At 52.0% G+C, this 16,797-nt stretch overlaps 5 protein-coding genes across 5 annotated transcripts; 2 read left to right on the top strand and 3 right to left on the bottom strand.

Annotated features, from left to right (window-relative positions):
- Positions 1 to 3,128: 3,128 nt before the first annotated feature.
- Triagg1_9500 (uncharacterized protein) lies at positions 3,129 to 4,110 on the top strand (the record flags this gene model as incomplete). Its single annotated transcript, XM_062904465.1, has 2 exons — positions 3,129 to 3,383; positions 3,454 to 4,110. The coding sequence occupies 2 exons, from the start codon at positions 3,129 to 3,131 to the stop codon at positions 4,108 to 4,110; spliced, it is 912 nt and encodes a 303-aa protein (XP_062751537.1).
- A 1,995-nt stretch (positions 4,111 to 6,105) lies between these two features.
- Triagg1_9499 (uncharacterized protein) lies at positions 6,106 to 7,870 on the bottom strand (the record flags this gene model as incomplete). Its single annotated transcript, XM_062904464.1, has 10 exons — positions 6,106 to 6,215; positions 6,275 to 6,291; positions 6,373 to 6,792; positions 6,867 to 7,007; positions 7,062 to 7,099; positions 7,171 to 7,214; positions 7,274 to 7,417; positions 7,514 to 7,622; positions 7,679 to 7,711; positions 7,805 to 7,870. The coding sequence occupies 10 exons, from the start codon at positions 7,868 to 7,870 to the stop codon at positions 6,106 to 6,108; spliced, it is 1,122 nt and encodes a 373-aa protein (XP_062751536.1).
- Positions 7,871 to 12,518: 4,648 nt separating this feature from the next.
- On the bottom strand, positions 12,519 to 13,729 carry Triagg1_9498 (uncharacterized protein; the record flags this gene model as incomplete). Its single annotated transcript, XM_062904463.1, has 2 exons — positions 12,519 to 12,845; positions 12,911 to 13,729. 2 exons carry the CDS (start codon positions 13,727 to 13,729, stop codon positions 12,519 to 12,521), a joined length of 1,146 nt encoding a protein of 381 aa, XP_062751535.1.
- Positions 13,730 to 14,055: 326 nt separating this feature from the next.
- On the top strand, positions 14,056 to 14,588 carry Triagg1_9497 (uncharacterized protein; the record flags this gene model as incomplete). The annotated part of the gene is made up of 2 exons (XM_062904462.1): positions 14,056 to 14,119; positions 14,191 to 14,588. The coding sequence occupies 2 exons, from the start codon at positions 14,056 to 14,058 to the stop codon at positions 14,586 to 14,588; spliced, it is 462 nt and encodes a 153-aa protein (XP_062751534.1).
- Positions 14,589 to 15,051: 463 nt separating this feature from the next.
- Positions 15,052 to 16,458, bottom strand: Triagg1_9496 (uncharacterized protein; the record flags this gene model as incomplete). The annotated part of the gene is made up of 3 exons (XM_062904459.1): positions 15,052 to 15,359; positions 15,422 to 16,201; positions 16,416 to 16,458. 3 exons carry the CDS (start codon positions 16,456 to 16,458, stop codon positions 15,052 to 15,054), a joined length of 1,131 nt encoding a protein of 376 aa, XP_062751533.1.
- Between the last annotated feature and the right edge of the window lie 339 nt (positions 16,459 to 16,797).

The following is a 16,797-nucleotide window of genomic DNA, read 5'->3' as shown; positions in this document are numbered from 1 at the left end:
GGCTCGGGGAGGCGATCGCAGGCCGTCGCAGGCCGCGGTCGATGTTATGCGAGCGGCGCGGGGGGGATGTAATGCTCGGTGTTTGTACAAGGTCGAGAATGTCCGTCGTCGTCAACTCTCGGGTCGACGTTGTTGGATCCAGGTTCTTATCGGAACTTGGCAAAAGGGCTCGGCACTAAGCTGCGGCAGCTGGTCTCGGTATGGCGACACCCAGCAGGCGCCGGCGTCGTGCGGAATGGTCGAGCGCGCGTTGGATGGACGAAGTTGGGAAGCACAGCCTGTGGTACGTCAGTGGCAGAGGCCCGAGTTTTTGGCCAAACATGAGCCGATGGTGGAACAAGGATCAAATGGATGCCGTCGGTCCTCGTACCTGTCGAAGCTTCATAACGTGAAAGGCCCATGTGGATTCAACGGTTACGGGTTTAGTTAGTGGCTGGGGCTTTGGTCGCGCGCTGCCTCTGTGTGTTTAGCGCAGTCCGTCCTTGACTACATGTACCTACATGTGCGAGAGTGCTGCCGTAGATTCAGAACCTGCAGTATCTGATGCATCAATACTTGCAACAACTACAGATATTGCCGCATCTCCCTAGTATCTGATCAATACTACTATATACATATCTATTCTTTTCTGCTGTCGTAGCTACATGCATGTTCCCCTCACTTCCAACACCGTCACTTCCATACCATCTACTCAACTACCGCATGCAGCTCCCACGGGATGCAGTTTGCACTGAGCACGAGCACTGCCTCGCGATGCACGTTAGCGGTGCTCCAGCGGGTGCTTGTGCTTGCTAGCGCCCACCTGCACGAGTTTGGCCCCTCCTCAACCCCTGCCAGCCCCTGCAGCCCCCCGTAGCGTCGCCGCAGTGGCCAATGAGCGGCGCTGCTGCAATCGGGCTTCCGGCCAAGATACGGACACAATCCTCAATGCGACATGGCAATATTCGATGGGATTGAAGGGAGTCGATTCCTCTGGCCGTAATTTACGACGACACATTCGATGCAATACGACGGACCAGCATTCGAAGCTGCTGAATTGACAGCATCTCGTCTTGTTGCCCCCAAGACGCCACCTCGTGCAATTGACTTCCAGTTGCGACGGAAAGGTTGCAGCAACCGGCCTATCGGCTGTCGTGCCACCAGCTCGAAAATGTTTATTCGTGTTCTTATATTGTCATCTCCGCCGGCCCTTTGAAGTATCGTATCGCCGAGCCAATAGAAGAAAAGGCCTATGCGTGACAGATACGAGTATCTGTAACTTCCATGATACAGTCAGCTTTCATTACCGTCAATACACCTATTGCAGGGACCGCGGATTGCGAGGCAGCCCGGCATCACCACCAGGGAGTACATGTACATGTACGCATCCAACCATATCGCCGGCTTCAAGATGGCCTGCAGGGGAATTACGACGCGGGGCTGCGATCCATCTTAGGCGCATGGATCGGTTTGATTCTATTTATTGCCGACAGTGGTATTAATAGCATCCTTGTGCATACATCTACGTCGCTCACCAAGGTACATGTACCATGGATACGAATGTCCGGTTCTCGTACAGTATGATGCCACCACAAGGATCCCTTTTCCGATAGCTTTTCGATTGGTATGGATTTTGACAATTAAACGAAGAGCAGGGATATACATTTGACAGCTCGACGATTTTTCTTAGCATCAGCACTATTTCTCGCCTCCGATCACTGCGATTACCGGTGCCGAAGCTACCAAGGATTACATGTCCTTGTTTAATCCGGTGGAAGGAATCAGTCAGTGCTCCCACATATACGTTCCCTATTCTCATCATGATCCTCTTCTCCGTCAGCCACGGCCGAGTCGAGCAGTATTGCCAAAATGCGGACTGTATAAGGACAGCCTCTATATTAGCGGTCCAGTGTTGTGCATATCCCATGACCCATCTCCTAGGGCTGACAGACCCGTCTCGGAGCTCATCCCCTCCGGGAGCTGGCTAATTTAGAGTGCATATCCTTCCACGAATGACGGCATAGCCATTGACTCCATGCAAGCAGGAATTAACTGAGCAACTGAGGTAGGCTGGGGGACATCCCTGCAGGGGGCCCATACTCGTACTTGAATTCTGTGTCTTCTTTTTTTCCTCTAGAAACACTCAGATGTACTAGCGGATACAGGATGCTACATAAGACATGGGGAAAACCGTCGACGTTTGATACAAACTATGCGTCCAATAGCTACTTTAGCAGAGAATAGATATGTGACAGGCAACAGAAAGGAGCTTCATAGATCTAAGTTTGCTTCTTCAGTCGTTGGTCTCAGGATGTCTTTCTTAAAAACACCATGTATGACGTTGAAAGGACAGAACAAACAGTGCGTCAGTTTACATGTATTCATGAGTTTAATATTACTATAACAGCCGTTGTAGTGTTTTGCATGTTAATGCTAGGCCTTATATAAGTCGTTATTATGAGAGGGCAAATAGTCAAGCTATCACTGGCAGCTTCATAACATTATACCAGGCAGAAGTGCCTGTTCGAGCAGTAGGTGTAAGCAACCAAATCGCAAGCGGAATATTAAAAAGCTCGAATATTTCTTCTCTTGGAATTAATGCCAAGTTTCACCATAGATGTATTCTATATAGTAGAAAGGAATAAGAAGAGGAAGAAGATATATGAAAAAAAAAAAATAAGTAGTACTGGGTTCCTCACTTACATGAACACACTCGGAATGAGTTGCAACCGACCTTACCGGTAAAGAGAAAACAAGTATACGTGGATTTAGACCAAACGGATCTTTATAATCGATCCATTCACTCCATAGACTACTCATACACCGCTTCGCTCGTCAATTCAACAGCCGCGCGCTTGTCGTTCGGCCTCGGCATTCTTTGCGGATGCCGAACTCACTTGTTGCCCCGCCGCCTGCGGAGTTACCCACCCTCGATATTGCCCAAACCAGCAATCAGTCTCTTTCAAGACCAGCCAAGCTCTATTAGATGAGAATGAATAAGTCACCTAGAATCACCCCACGGTTAAATTGAAATGTAAAGAAATTTCTTGAGTAAATATGTATTTATTTGTCTAGACGTCCACGCATTTCCCAGACTTGTCGTACAGTTTCACAGCAGTTCCATCGACCTCGAGGTCACCAACACCGAGATGTCTCGCTCTCTCCTCATCACAGGCGCCACTGGCAAACAAGGCGGTGCCGCCATCAGAGCCCTCCTTTCCAAGAACGCTGATTTCAGACTTCTCGCCGTCACCCGTGACAAAACTTCCCGCTCGGCTCAGAAGCTCGCGAGTCTCTCTCCCAAGGTTACGCTTCTTCAAGGCAACCTCGACGACACAGATGCCATCTTTGGACAAGCTAGCTATTTAAGCAATTCATCTCCATGGGGCGTCTTTAGCGTGCAGGTGATTAAACAAAATACAACTTTGTATCTATGAAACGCCATGACCAATGTCACTTACACGTGAAAAAAAGGTCCCGAAACGAGGCGCACGCGGTGCAGCTATAGAACAAGCCCAAGGAATATCTCTCATCGACTCCGCTCTCAAAGCCGGTGTAAAGCATTTCGTGTACTCCTCTGTCGACCGTCACGGGGACAAGTCCATCAACAACCCAACCAACATCCCTCACTTCCTCAGCAAGCACAACATCGAACACCATCTCATCAACTCCACCAAGCCACAGGATGCCATGTCCTGGACGATCCTCAGACCCGTGGCGTTTATGGAAAATCTCGACGGTGGTTTCGTGGGCAAGTTGTTTGCCACCGCTCTAAAGGCGAGACTCTCACAGAAGCCCCTCCAGCTCATTGCCACAGAGGACATTGGCAAAGTCGCGGCCGAGGCGTTTCTTCATCCGGAGGAATACAAAGGAAAAGCGATTTCACTAGCTGGAGATGAAGTCAATTATCACCAATTGGCTGAAATCTTTCGCGATAAGACTGGAGCTGGAGTCCCCCTTACTTGGAACATTCTGGCGAGATTGCTCCTGGCCTCCTCCAAGGAGATGGGTACCATGTTTTCGTTCTTTGAAAAGGAGGGATATGCTGCGGATATCGAGGCGCTGAGGAGACAGTACCCAGAACTGAAAGATGTGAGGACGTGGCTGGAAACCAGCCCATATATGAAGTGAGTTTCGGGGTGTCGACTGGACCAATTACATCACAAGAACATATACAATGCATGTATGTGTGCCAGGCTTGTGCGCATTTATTTGTCGAAGCGAGTTGACTTGTCACTTGTGAGACATCATCCGCATGACGGCCTAATTTGTAATCCTTTCAATGGCGCATATCCTTGGATATTCTGATAAATCACCACTTTACTAGCTTCCAGATCTCAAAGTATTAAATAGCATCTGCTTTTGAATCTCAGATTGGCTTTTCAATGAGCAGGGATGCCGCCCCAGTAAACAGGCTCCAATAACCGAGATCGCGAAACGTGAAAATGAGCACTGCTTTCGTGTGCTTTCCTGATATGATTGATACTCAAGGTCTCCAAACGGTATGATAGTCTCCGGAGAAGCCAACAAGAACAAGCCATGCTCGCCTACCTTCTGGTTCATTACACCAAGGCAACCCAAGATCATAAACGCACATATCCTTCCTTCAACACCAAGGTAGTTCAACTCACCTGCACATATACACACCAATGTCTGGCGCAAAATCTCAGATATAACCCCCATCACTCCTTTTCCCTCCCACCTCAAAACACTCGTCAGTGTCTTTCATGGCCTTCCCTCCCCCTTTCAGACATCCACCCAGCCTCTCCCAACCCCTCAAGTCAAGGCTTCCCTCCGCCGCCCCCAAAACACAGCCTCTCGCGGCATCATCCAGTTCATCAGAGTTATTTTCCGGGCATGAGCCCCAATCACACCCCATGACATGCTTCCCAGCAAAATAAAAAATGACGATGGGACGCTCTCCTTGTATCAAGACTAAGCATCGCATGTCATGAAACTAGGACGAGTTCCTCCCAGGGGATTCATGAGATGGACGATTTATCCGGTTGTTGGCACAGGGAACTAGGTGTCGAAGTTGGATGCCAACTCAGGGGTCCCGGGATGATATAGTCTCTGAGCTAATATGATCGATATATATTCCAGGGTCATGGACCTGGAAGCAATGTATTAACCCAGAACAGGGTGTAACGGCAGTTGATGCACTTAGCAGAGAACTACAGTTATGCGACTAATAACAATTCTACTTGAATATAGTCGAGAAAGGGCTGCAAGACCATTCAAGGTCTGGGCGTCGTGTATCCCGTTGGTCATGTTTCACCCAAGCCCAAGTCTACTGAAAGATGCTGCGTCTGGCGGCATTCGTCAGAAGTACATCAATATGGACCGCAGCAACAGTTATTAGGGAAGAGTACATATGTACAGCGTAGCCAAATGTATATTCTGCTACCGATGCATGATTCATATCTGCTCAGAATGCTCTCGTCATACTCCTGTCCAAAAAGGGTCAACCATCTATACAATAAAAAACGATACCGAAACATGCAAAGTGGTTGTGCGATCAAATGTCGTAATATAATGCTCCCAGATCCCCATGCCCCTGCTGATTCTGCAGCTGATCATGCCAATGCAACACGCTCAAAAAGCACAAAAAAAGAAAACGCCAAGATAATTACCCTTCCATCGTGTACATGTATCCTAATCCACCATCTTGCCACTCTCCTCAAATAAGGATCAATACTACCTCATTACAGACGCCCAAACTAGAACCCCGGTGAGAAAACAGTGATTGGAGAATCGATAAGTAGAAACAAGCAGCGTGTTATGTATTGCAAATCCCATGAGCACTTTTTGGTGAGGGATATGAGCAGGGCCCCATGTAGCGCTCGGCTGTACTTCATCCGCGTTCTCCGGAAGCGTCCAGATGCTTTTGGTTTCCTCAGACCTCGGCGGAATTTATGGGGTAGTCAGAGTAGCGGTGGAGCGGTGAGGACGACTGATGAGTTCTCCAGTGTCAGTGCGGCCTTGCAATTCGGCGAATCGAGTGGAGGTCGTTCAAGCGTCGTGCCTTGGATATGCAAACTAGCAAGTGGTCGCATGTGTCGTTATACTAGTCGACTTCTCAAAGCCTCATCATTCGTTATTTATCTTTCATTATCCCGCTTTCATTCAGGCCGGGTGACCAAAGCAGCATATCCAAGGGACTGATTGGTCGATGCATTCTGGTGCATCAACACCCATGCCGCCGTGCCCATCGAAAGAGTCGTCGGTGACAATCGCTAAAAGGGCAGGCAAAATTCCTCAACCGATTATTGGCCTGATGCCATCATGGGCTTACGTGCGTATACGACGTAGCTGCTGGCCGTTAGCAAATCGCTCTTTGAGCCTAAATTAAATGCGCGCATTAGAAAAACTTCATCAGCATGTGTGACTTACTACGGCCAGTAGGCGTGGACGCCTAGATCGCGCAGCTCCTTTCGCAGCATGGCGGAAATCACGAGAATCTCCTCTTCTGACCAGCCCAGACTCTTTTGGAATAGCCGCATCGTCAAGCCCTCCAGGTGATTCATCAAGTTGTGTTGCTCCCAGGCTCCAATGAGTTTCAGGCGCTTATCCTTGGCCCAAGGCGTGCAAGGCATCTTGTACACCTCCTCTGTCACACATTCGAATCCTCGTTCCTCAAACCACTGTTTGAACCGGGTCGGGTCATCCACTGGAGTGCCGTATCTTTCGCATGCCGTCTTGGTTAGATTTGCCCAGGACCGAAATGTGCTGTCTTCAGGCAAAGTGCCGTCGTCGCATTGTAGTAATCCGGTGTGACACTGGAATTCGATCCACCCGCCAGGTTTAAGATGTCTATAATTATCGTTAGCCTTTGGAAAGAGGAGAGTGTTGTGATAATGATATGATCCCGGGTGAATTTGCCGTACCTGTATGCTTGGTCGATTAGTTTCGGAAAGTTTCGCACCGATAGGATGAGGTCTCGAGAAAAGATGAAGTCGGCACTATCAGACTTCCACGTCCACGTCTGTTCGATATCGTCGAGTTCGAACTGGCAATTTGGCGGTACCCTTCACGAACTCATCAGCGCTGTTATGCTAGTCGTGGCTCTCTTTTCAACATACCATTGCGGCTGTGTAGGGGCAATATCAACACCAACAACCTGGAGAAAGGGACGTCAGTTCCAGCCTTCCGCATTAATCGGCAAGCATTCAGCTCAGAGGAGAGTCGTACCTGTGCCCCCGGATACTCATCGGCGACCTCGACACACCATATTCCTTAAAAAGGACAACATCAGCAAGCGAGCATGGGGTGAATAGGCTTGTAGTCGAATTACCTGTACCGCATCCCAGATCCAGAATCCTCTGTGAGTTTTCGTTGATCGGTGATAGAAAACGCCGCTGTTTCAGGAGGGAAAAATATTTCTGGTGACACAAATCCATGCGGTCAAGTTCCTGGTCATCCATGGGGAGTCCATACTCTGTGCAAACAGTGTCGCATTAGCACAATTTTTTTTACAGCCAGCGAACGACAATCAAAGAGACGCTGGTAGAAGAAGAGAGAAGAAGAATATTACCCTCTTTCCCGTACGCAGCATAGACGCGCTGGCCTTCGCCCACGACGCCATGAAGAATAGATGAGGTGACGGAAGTCAATGAGGACTGGAAGCTTCCGATGTCGTTACCCTGGTCAGGTTAGAAGGGAATCCCGGCATGTGCAAACGATCTAACAAGCCACTCACCTCGTCGAAGTCATCCGGCGGTGACACCGCAGACTATGCCAAGCGCGCGTGTTAGTAGTTGGCCTGACCAGCCTATTATCGCCGCCGTAGCGTTGACAATAGACAGTCCAATCTCGTCGTACACACCTCATCGGGGGGGATCATTCCGGACGGCTCTGTCATAACAACTAATGAAGGCCGTCTATCGTCCATGCCAATCTCGAGGCCAAGGGGCGGCCCTCGGGCGAACTGACTCTGCGCGCCACTGGCTGGCGGTCAGAGAGGGTTAAACGTCGACTTTGCAGAGATGAAGCCCGACTTTGCTCTGTTTTGCTCCCCCTTTGATGAAAAGTCCAGGTCGGTTGAGCTGCAGCGGCGAAGCGTCTCGGCCAACTTGGATCAACGTGTGGGAGGGAGGGCTGGTCGCCGGTTGCAGCAAGTTAGGCTGCACAGGGAAAGGCGACAGCAGCTGGTGGGCAATAGTTTGGGCAATGGGGCATGCGAGGCGATGGAGTTTGCGAGAGCGTGGCGTCTTTTTTTGGCTTTGGCTTTGGCGTTGCTTTGGCTTTGGATTGGAATTTGGCTTGTGTTGTTTTTTCTCTTTGAGAGTTTTGTGCTTCCCTTGGTGTACTGAGTACCTTGTACTTGTTCCCCGAGCGGGATGCGGAACAAAAGCGGCGGTCCGATATGTCCCCGGGACAAGTAGAGTTTGACGCAGGAGTCGGTCGAAACGTCGTCTCAACAAGTCAGAGAAAGAAGAGCACCGGCTATCTGTCTGAGGAAAAGGAAGATTCGAAATCTGACCCTGAAACGGAGCGGACCGGCCCTGCTAGAAGAGGCTGCAAGTGCTGAATGGCCCGGCCGCTCTCCTCTCAACCCATCCACAGCATAGACGAAAGAACAGCTGGAGACGGGGCTTGGCCTGGCAAGGATTGCTGAATAGCACTACAGGTATGTGCCAGGCGAGAGAGAAATCATGGACGGGGGGCGAGGGCAGTGAATTCCTCTTGTGGCCGCTGCAGAATATTACCCTGGTCAAGCCCACTTCAAGGGTCCCGAAGCGGATGTCAGGATGGCCGAGTCATGTGTTAACCGCTTTTTGCGCCCAGGAGACGGACGAGCCAACCTTGGAGTCTATCAGGCAAAGAGAGGTGCGCAATAGGCTGAGATGGAACAATCCGAAGGGAGAGGAATCGTGTGAAAATCCCAAAGGCACAAAGAAGGGCGAGGATGAGGTCCGACTTGCGTGTTTAATATTGGGCACGCAGCAGCTCGGAGCCCAGTACGGGTATATTCATCGTGCCAACAGAACCTACTAATGCTCTGCTGATACAGGTACGAAGTCATCAGTCCTGCGTAATATGCGAGGGCTGTACCTGACCAGTACGAGTTCTCCGTACATACACGCTCGTACATCGAGGTGGTATTGCTGCAGCATTGTGTCCATCACCGGCGGCGACGGCCCCCCCAGTCTGCATACAGGCACATATCACAGCCTAGACGCATGTACAGGATGCTCTCTTTGATGGTCAGCATGCGCACAAACATGCTACAGGCAGTTGCATTATATCCGCAGCCGGAACACCAGCTTCACCACCTTGCTGGGGATGGGCAGCCGCTCGGGGGTTCCATGAAAGGAGATGCCAGTCATGACAGCCTCACGACAGGATCAAGGTGGTCCAGGCTTCGGCTGTCGATGATTGACACAGCTAATAATACGCACGGGGGGGGCGAGGGATATCAAATTCAATGCCATTGGAACTCGAGGTGAGCCATTAACAAGAAGAAGTGCCGAGCACCACCCTAAACCAACCCACACAGACAGGCACACACTAAACAGCAACCACTACGGAGTACAGCGAACATCAAACATCCATCCATTGACCGTTTGGCCCTATCCCGCACCTGGTAAACTGCTGCAGACTTCCATTGATCCGTCGATGCATGCTCACTCACGGTAGGGCTAGCAGCCAGCATGAGGCCAATGTGACTGGCTGGGTAAACGGGCACGGCAGCCAGAGGAGCGGCCAACAGCGCCTTGCTATAGCGCTCTCCAACTGGCTGACAGGGGCCAAGGCCGCTATTTTCGCTCTCCCGCCCCGCCCCGGGGCTAAAAGGCTAGCGTCCAGCGGGGCTTACGGGTGCTGCTCAACTTTGCGGACAATTTTAGCCACGAGCTCACGCGGCGGCCAACGCAACTCAACTCAGTTCAATGGCGACCTCGCTACTACCGGACTCGGTGCAGACTTCAAACAGAGGCGTCTCGGCAATTGGATCCCTCAGCCGCCCCCGGGGAAGCAGCCGCTACACTATCGCTGAGCTGATGCCGGCTCAAATGACAAGCGTGGAAGCCATTCCCGACATGGACCAATCCGGGGCTGTTCGCGGAACGGGCTCCGTGTGGGTTACGAGAAATTTCGTCTATACGATGTTGGCAGATCATGGCAGATTCCACAAGAGCCACTTCTCTAGCTTCCCCGGCCGTTAGTGCTTTGTCGTGCAACAACACGCAGCTGGGGTGATTTGGCTGAAGAAGACGTTGGACGACCAAACGTCGGAAGGGCCGAGTTCGGCTGCCTCGCCCTCGTTTGGTGAGCCCGGAGAGACACGCTGGAACGCGATACAGGCCGAGAGCGGTGTACCAAAACCCAGCCCGCGCAGCTGAGGACGAGCTCGGGAGCATTACAATGCACGGGTTACGAGGTACGAATGCAGTCTGCTGCGCGTTCAGCAGGCATTGCGCATAATCGCCCAGGCACTACACGTACCTGGTTTGGTTCCTGGGCAAGCCGTATCCGGGCAGTGATGGATATCAAAAACCTGGAGAGAACCTTTGGATCCAGCATTGCCCATGCCCTGATCGCCACGGCTTTTTAGCCTTGCCTCCATCGTCCCCTAGGGCCGGCCGGGCGATGGGCAAATTGTGGGCATTAGCCCGCATCAATGGAACGTCTTGACTTTGCCTGGAGCCTTATTTTCATTGGAGAGATTACGCGGCAAATCCTACAAGCATCACTTGCTTGCGCGGACTGCATGATGAAAAGTACGATGAGGACTTGGTCGCATCTAGGTACATACATGTACCATACCCGTCGTCGTTTATGCGAAGCATCAGCGCCTGGGCCTGGGTCACACTCTTCACTTACATGTTCATACACGACGATGCTGATGGGTATCGCAGAATGCTTGGCGCCGAGCAACAACAACCACCAGTGCTCGTACTCTTCAAGTTGGCCGACGTCTTACTCAACCTACGAGTATAAAAAGATGCAGGGGCTGGTGAGAAGACGGCCCTACCCGCGTCTCACTCGGCAGTCTGACCCTGCTGTCATCCATCGCTCCCGTCGAGGAAAATGGCATCAATGCCTGCCCGCGCCCGCAACAAAACCTTGTGCGAAAGATGGATTGTCTGGCCGCCAATGGTGTCCACTGCCAGTTGTCTGGTCCGTCGATGGCGCGACTCTTCCCACGTGGCCTTAAATTGCCGAGACTTGTCACAGCTACGAGTATGCTTCGTGTGTGTGTGTGTGTGGTGTCGTCGTCTGCAGACTGAATACTCGAAAGAGCAGGTACCTGCTGCCGCTCTCAAGCGATACTCCCACACACACCGCGCTCCGAATAATTCACGTTGATACAGCTACTCGAACGGGTATATGTACTAGGCACATGTACGAGTATGCACTCGGAGAGCATCATCCATGTGCATGCGCATGTGCATGTGCGACGGCGTAGCGCCGTTGTATCCGTCTCTCGATACCACCTAGCAAAAGGACGACGACTTTAGCTGACGAATGTCCTTTCTTGCCGGCTCAGCATCTTCTTCATGCGTCTCGCATGTCTGGCTGCTAAATGGCCTCGGGGTTGCCTACTGTACCTCGAGCAGGGGGGCTCCAACCGACCAGGACAAGCCCACGATAAGGTAGGATCAGGCGCAACATTCACTCAATTCGGAGCCCTGGCACACCATCCCTCATGCGGTACTGCCCTCCATCTATCCATCCACTCCCTTGTGCCTGTACTGCATGTGTACCTACGAGCAGTACTCGTGTGTGCTGCATCCATTGCCTGTTGGTGCTATGGAGTGCTCTTCAGGTACGTGGAATTAATAAGTACTCCAGTATATTACCAGAGAAACGTCTAGATGCCAAGATTTCGAAGATCCAGAGCCTTGTTGCCGCCAACAATAATTCCAGCAATCACAAGTGCATTTTCCGCCAGTTGTCCAATTTTGGAAATATTCTCGATACCAATATTCTCCGTGCATCATCAACGAGAAACAAAGAGGAATCACAAATCAATGCGACTCGTATCATCAAACCAGTCATAAACACCAAAGATCCCATTGCGACGTTGGCTTGGTAAAAGTCTAAAGACCGCTTTCTCAGCGCTGCCTGGAGCCCAGAAACCCTCAGATCTGTTTTAGATCTCATCACACGCACACATGCATACACACACACAACTCATCTCAGTAAAGTTAAAAGTGACAAAAGACAGCCCACATCCATGTGATTTGATCTTCACGGCCTGAAATTCAAGGTCGTCACGTCGTCTTGTGCCAAGACAAATTACATCTCCTCCATTCGCATGACGTATCGCGGGCTTTGCGACTGGGGGTCGAATATGGAGGGCCGTGGCTTGCCAAGCTGGACAACTTGCATGACATCTGACTCAAGCCGACTCAAGCTGGACATTGTACGGGAATGAACACTCGTATGAGTTGTGAGAGAATCCGGCAAGGATAGTAATGCGTAGAATCTTTCTTTTTTTTTTCATCATTGCTGTTGTACATGCCATATTCGTACATTCTTTTTTCCCCTCCCCTCCAGCCACATCTATGCGTATAAAAAAAAATTCATGAGCTTTACATCTTCCCAGTCAACCAATCCCTCTCCTTGTTCCTCGCCGCGTTTCCGTAGCCCGTCACCGGCAAGTCACGCTTCTTCAGCTCCTCCTCAATCACCTTCCAGCGTCCCACGGCAACCTCCCTGTCGATGGGCCCAATCTTGCGCTCGTGCACCGTGACGTTGGCCAGATCGTGGAAGGCGTTGCGCTTCTCGAGCATCTGGGCTAGTTTCAGCGGCTTGGGGTCTCTGGTCGCAAGGGTCAGGATGTGCTTGGCGGTGTTGGCGGCGGCGAGTTTGGCGTCCGGGATGAGGATTCCGGTGAGTTGATAGAGACGCTTGCGGAGCTGCGTAGCACACAGTTAGTATAATTGCCACGTAAAACCATGATTTTGAATCGCGAATGGCATACCGCAAATCGTAAGGAGTCATCGAGCGCAATAGTCTTCCATGAAGGATCCCATGACTTGATCATCTCCTTTGCCTCTTCGACCGTCACAGCCGTCGATGATTCTGCCTCTTGAGATTCACTCGTCAAAGCCTCCGCAATCGATGAAGCGTCTCCCTTCAGAGTAGCCTTGCCGTCCTGCACCTCAACCTGCACGGCCAATGCCTGGTCGAGCTCGTTCCTAGATCCCCCCTCAGACCACTTCTTCGTAGCCCATTCTGAGAAGACGCCCGTCTGCTGCAATGCCAGTGCCTCAACAATGGCTCGTCGCAGGTGAACCTCCAGGACTTCCCTTTCCACAACCTTGTCCGCGCTGCCGAATCCCTTGAAGACACTCTCGTCGCCCCAGTGTCCCGGCTGCTCCCACCATGTGCTCAACGCCCCAATCTCCTCCAATCCTTCGGCATCCGTAGCGGGCACATACGACGGGTCTGACGACTGCACCTCCTTCTCCGCCGTCGCCTCGGTCCTCCTCGCGGGCAGGGTCAGCCTAGACTCTTGCACAGCGACTGGCGTCCTATCCTGGCGTGGCCGGCTCTCAAGCGCCTCCTCGGGCAGATTCGACTGTGCTTCAGGCTCCATCCTCTGCGTATAGGGATCAGCCGGACCAGGAGCCTCGCCCTTCCAGAGCTTCCCCCGGATCCATTCCGTATTCTTGCTGTGCGCGGGGTCGGTCGTCGAGATGGCGCGGGCAGCGGCGAAAGAAGGTCTGGATGCGGCGCATTGTGACGGGATGGCCAATTGCAGAGACTGCAGTCTCCGCATCCTCGTTATTCGTGCCATTGGCGAAATGTGTAAAGGGAAACGCCGTGGTTGAAATCTTCCCCGGCGTCGTCGACTTAGAATTTTGATAACGAGGTTCAAAGCCGAATTGCAACTTTTCCTGATATGGGGCCACAAGTAACGGCAGCCGACAGACCAACCAGAGCGCGCGATACTAGCCAAGACCCGCAATTCCGCGGCCAGCCTCGCTCGCAGCGCATCTCGGCCTTGTAAAGCTGTCTCGAAGATGCCGTAATCCCCAGAGGACAATCTACTCGCGACAACTCTCTCAAACGCTCTCGGTGCCCTCAGCCCGCGAGTGCGATTTGCTGCAACCAAGCACCGCCATGGCGCGAATCCAGCTGCTGGTGCTTCTCCTCGCTGCGCTCATTGCGCTAGCCTCCGCCTCTTGTAAGCTCCCGTTGAAAGGGCGAACTTGCGAGAAACCCGCGCGAAAACTGACAAGGAACCGTGAAAACCAGCAGCGCCCAGGTTCTGCAAGTGTACATGCTTCAAGAACAGCACCATCATCCCCCTCGGCCCTCAGCACCAATCCGGCCCGCGATCCCTCTCCCAAGCGCCCTCCCCTCTTCTCCAAGACCACGTCCGCCGGTCGACAACGTCATCGTGCTCCGAGTGCACAAAGGCGTTTTGCCTGAGCCAGGGCATCAGTTTCTGCAAGGATGCCGAGGAGGACGACGTTGTCACCATGTGCTTCCAGCGCGACAGCAACAAGGACAAGATCATTGTCTGGGGCTTCATCTTTGGGACGACGGGGCTGCTGGGCTGGGCGGCGTTCAAGAGAGTGCTCGAGTGGAGGGAGGCGCGCAACTTTGGACTGGCGGGCGCGAGTTATGCTGCTATGGGCAGTAGTCGATAGCAATACAATTTTTGAATACCAGCGACAGTTTTACGATACAAGCATGGGGGAGGGTTTGGTGATTATGATTTCAAAAGCGACCATCTACAACCACTAAGGGGCCTTATTGTATATCCATGGGAGGCAAGCAGCCTTTTTGACACGCATTGAGGTTAGGAATCGATGCTCATATTCTAAAAAAAAAGAAGGTCGTCATATGCCATTAGCAAATGGATACACCACACTTATATGGCTGAGGACGACGTATGGCTTTTGTATGTCCCTTTAATGCGCCAGTTTTAATCTTTCGTCTTTTTAAATGCGGCTCCTTTAAACTTGAGCTGGCCAGGAGGAAGCCAGTTGCGACTTGCGCGCAGACTTGCGGGTTGTGGAATTTCAAAATCAACCGACGAACTCTCTCTCTCTTTCTAGGCTTTTTCCCCTCTCATCTTACACATACGGACTCTCCCCATAAATCCAACATTTAATCCTCCTCCAAGGTGCTCACCTTGGCCTCTGTGCTGGGAGTACCCGAGTTGATCTCACGGCGAGCGCGGACGGCAGAGGCAAGGTCCTCAAGAACCGTGACTGTGTTCTCCCAGTCGATGCATGCGTCAGTAATGCTGACACCGCGCTTGAGGGCAGCGGGGCCCTCGGCGGGAACCTTCTGGTTGCCCTCATTTATGTTGGACTCGATCATGACGCCAACAATGGATCGCTCACCCTCGCGCAGCTGTTCAGCAATGGTCTGTGCAACCTTGGGCTGGTTGTTGTGGTTCTTCTGGGAGTTGCCTGTTCTCTTGTTAGCGAATCCGATATACTTGCCAGTCAGCCTACACGAGACAAAGACTTACCGTGGGAGCAGTCAATCATGATGGCCAGCTTCTGGCCCTTTTCAGTCAGCATCTTCTTGGCCGCCTGAACGCTCTCCTTGTCGAAGTTGGGGCCCTTGCTTCCGCCTCTCAGGATGACGAAACCGTGCTCGTTGCCCTTGGTGCGAGTAATAGCAGCAAGGCCCTGTTTTGTGACACCCATGAAGTGGTGCTTGGCGGCGGCAGCGCCGATTGCATCAATGGCGACGCCAAGGCTACCGTCCGTTCCGTTCTTGAAGCCCACGGGGAAGGAAAGGCCAGAAGCAAGCTCACGGTGAAGCTGGGATTCAGTTGTTCGCGCACCAATGGCACCGACAGAGATGCAGTCCGCAAGGAACTGGGGAGAGATTGTGTCGAGCATCTCGGTGGCTATGGGCATGCCGTTGGAGGTCAGGTCAACAAAGAGCTTGCGGGAAACGCGCAGGCCCTTGTTGATCTGGAAGGATGAGTCGATATCGGGGTCGTTGATCAGGCCTTTCCAGCCGACGGTCGTGCGAGGCTTCTCCAAGTAGGCGCGCATCACGATGCAGAGATCGTCGGAGAGCTTGTCGGACAGCTGCTTGAGACGGCCAGCGTACTCGTGGGCAGCTTCGGGATCGTGGATGGAGCAAGGTCCGACGACGACTAGTAGTCTGTCGTTCTGGCCCATGACAATATTGGCAGCTTCTCTCCGGCCCTTGACGACGGTCTCGAGAGCAGTGGGAGTCATGGGGATCTCGGAGATGAGCAGAGCCGGGGGGATCAAAGGATCCTGACCCAAGACTATGGATTGTCGTTAGTGTACCATTTCGTCAGGCGCAATCACCTAGTGTATAGAGTAGAGCAGTGCAGGCGGGATAGTATTTCGCAATGGCGCAAACGGCCATCGGCGACAACATCGGAATTGCATGTGTCAACCAGCCCAGAGTACCGATGCGACACGGCTAGCTGAGGCTCGCGCATAAGAAGAATCTTAGATGAAGGTATCTATACTTACTTCTGGTATCATCGGCGATAACTGCTGCGTCAATGCCAGGCATCTTGTCTGTGATATTGTGTGGTGTTTTGGGAGAGAAGGAGAAGGAGAAGAGAAAGGGAAAAAAGAGGAATGGAATTTGTATGATGGTGGGGTGTTTTGCGGTGGCGGGGGGTCAAGCCAAACAAATCGCAGAGGCGCAAAGATGTTGGTTGGGGTATCACTACTACGATTGCAAAGCAATGAGATCAATTTCAGATGATTTGGTTGCAGAATATGTTTATGTATTCCCGCAAGAAGAAACAGGGCTTCGAGATATAAATGCCGGCGACCCCAATGAGTCAGATCACCCTTGCATCTCGGAGAGCACCAGACCAGATGCCGGCAAAATTTCTTGGACCGG

This window comes from Trichoderma aggressivum, assembly GCF_033847375.1.
Source record: "Trichoderma aggressivum f. europaeum strain CBS 100526 chromosome Unknown scaffold_054, whole genome shotgun sequence".
In the NCBI taxonomy this organism is placed as follows: domain Eukaryota; kingdom Fungi; phylum Ascomycota; class Sordariomycetes; order Hypocreales; family Hypocreaceae; genus Trichoderma; species Trichoderma aggressivum.
This window is presented reverse-complemented; position numbering and strand designations above follow the sequence as displayed.